This window comes from Plasmodium reichenowi (assembly GCF_001601855.1).
Source record: "Plasmodium reichenowi strain SY57 chromosome Unknown, whole genome shotgun sequence".
NCBI lineage: Eukaryota > Apicomplexa > Aconoidasida > Haemosporida > Plasmodiidae > Plasmodium > Plasmodium reichenowi.
The window spans coordinates 1-821 of NW_017962169.1; the positions used below are offsets into that span (position 1 = coordinate 1).

Here is an 821-nt window from a genome sequence, read left to right on the forward strand (position 1 = left end):
TATTATACCATTTTTATTTATTTCTTCAAATAATTTATCAAACCATTCACCAATCGTTTTTTCTCTTATTCTATATGGATGTTTTGCTACCCACCTTCTCCAAATAAGCTTCTGTTTCTGTGACATATTATATGTATCACCCCTCAAACTAATCAACAACTCTTTGTATATTTTTTTCATATATTCATCTTCTTCTCTCTTCCAATCATTTTTTAAATACATAAATGATTCTTCTTCTTTCCATTTATCTAGAATATATGTTTGTCTTTCCATCCATCTATTCCATAAGAAACGTTGTCCTTTTATCATAACTTCTGTACTATTGAAATCGTCGTCTTCGTTATATAAACATTTCCTATCCTTATCATTCACAAATTCGTTTATACATATAAATAAAAAATCTTCCTTCTTCATTTCCCATTCTTCATTTTGTATCTCTTCAATGACAGCCATTTGAATCTCTATTATAGTTTTCCACTTCCATCTTTCTTTCTTTTCTTTTATTATTCTCTCTACATCAACAATTTTTATAGCTTCATCATCATGTATATTATAATAATCATATATATGTTCGTCACTTGTATGTTCCAAATTTATATATTTACTTTTGTCTTTTTCTATTTTTCCATTATCAACCCATTCATGCTGATCTTCTATTTTGTAAACATCGTCCTTTTCTTTCTCATATGGTAAAATCACTCCACTTTTATTTAATTCATTATAATCACAATCATCGTCATCTACTTTATCATCATAATCATCGTCATCTCCTTTATCATCACTTTCATCATCTTCATGTTCTTCATATATTGTTCTTTTTT

At 27.3% G+C, this 821-nt stretch overlaps 1 protein-coding gene across 1 annotated transcript; it reads right to left on the minus strand.

Moving 5' to 3' along the window:
• PRSY57_0001900 (surface-associated interspersed protein 1.1 (SURFIN 1.1)) lies at positions 1–821 on the minus strand (the record flags this gene model as incomplete). Its single annotated transcript, XM_020114110.1, has 1 exon — positions 1–821. A coding segment is annotated over one exon (821 nt), but the record flags the coding sequence as incomplete, so codon positions are not given.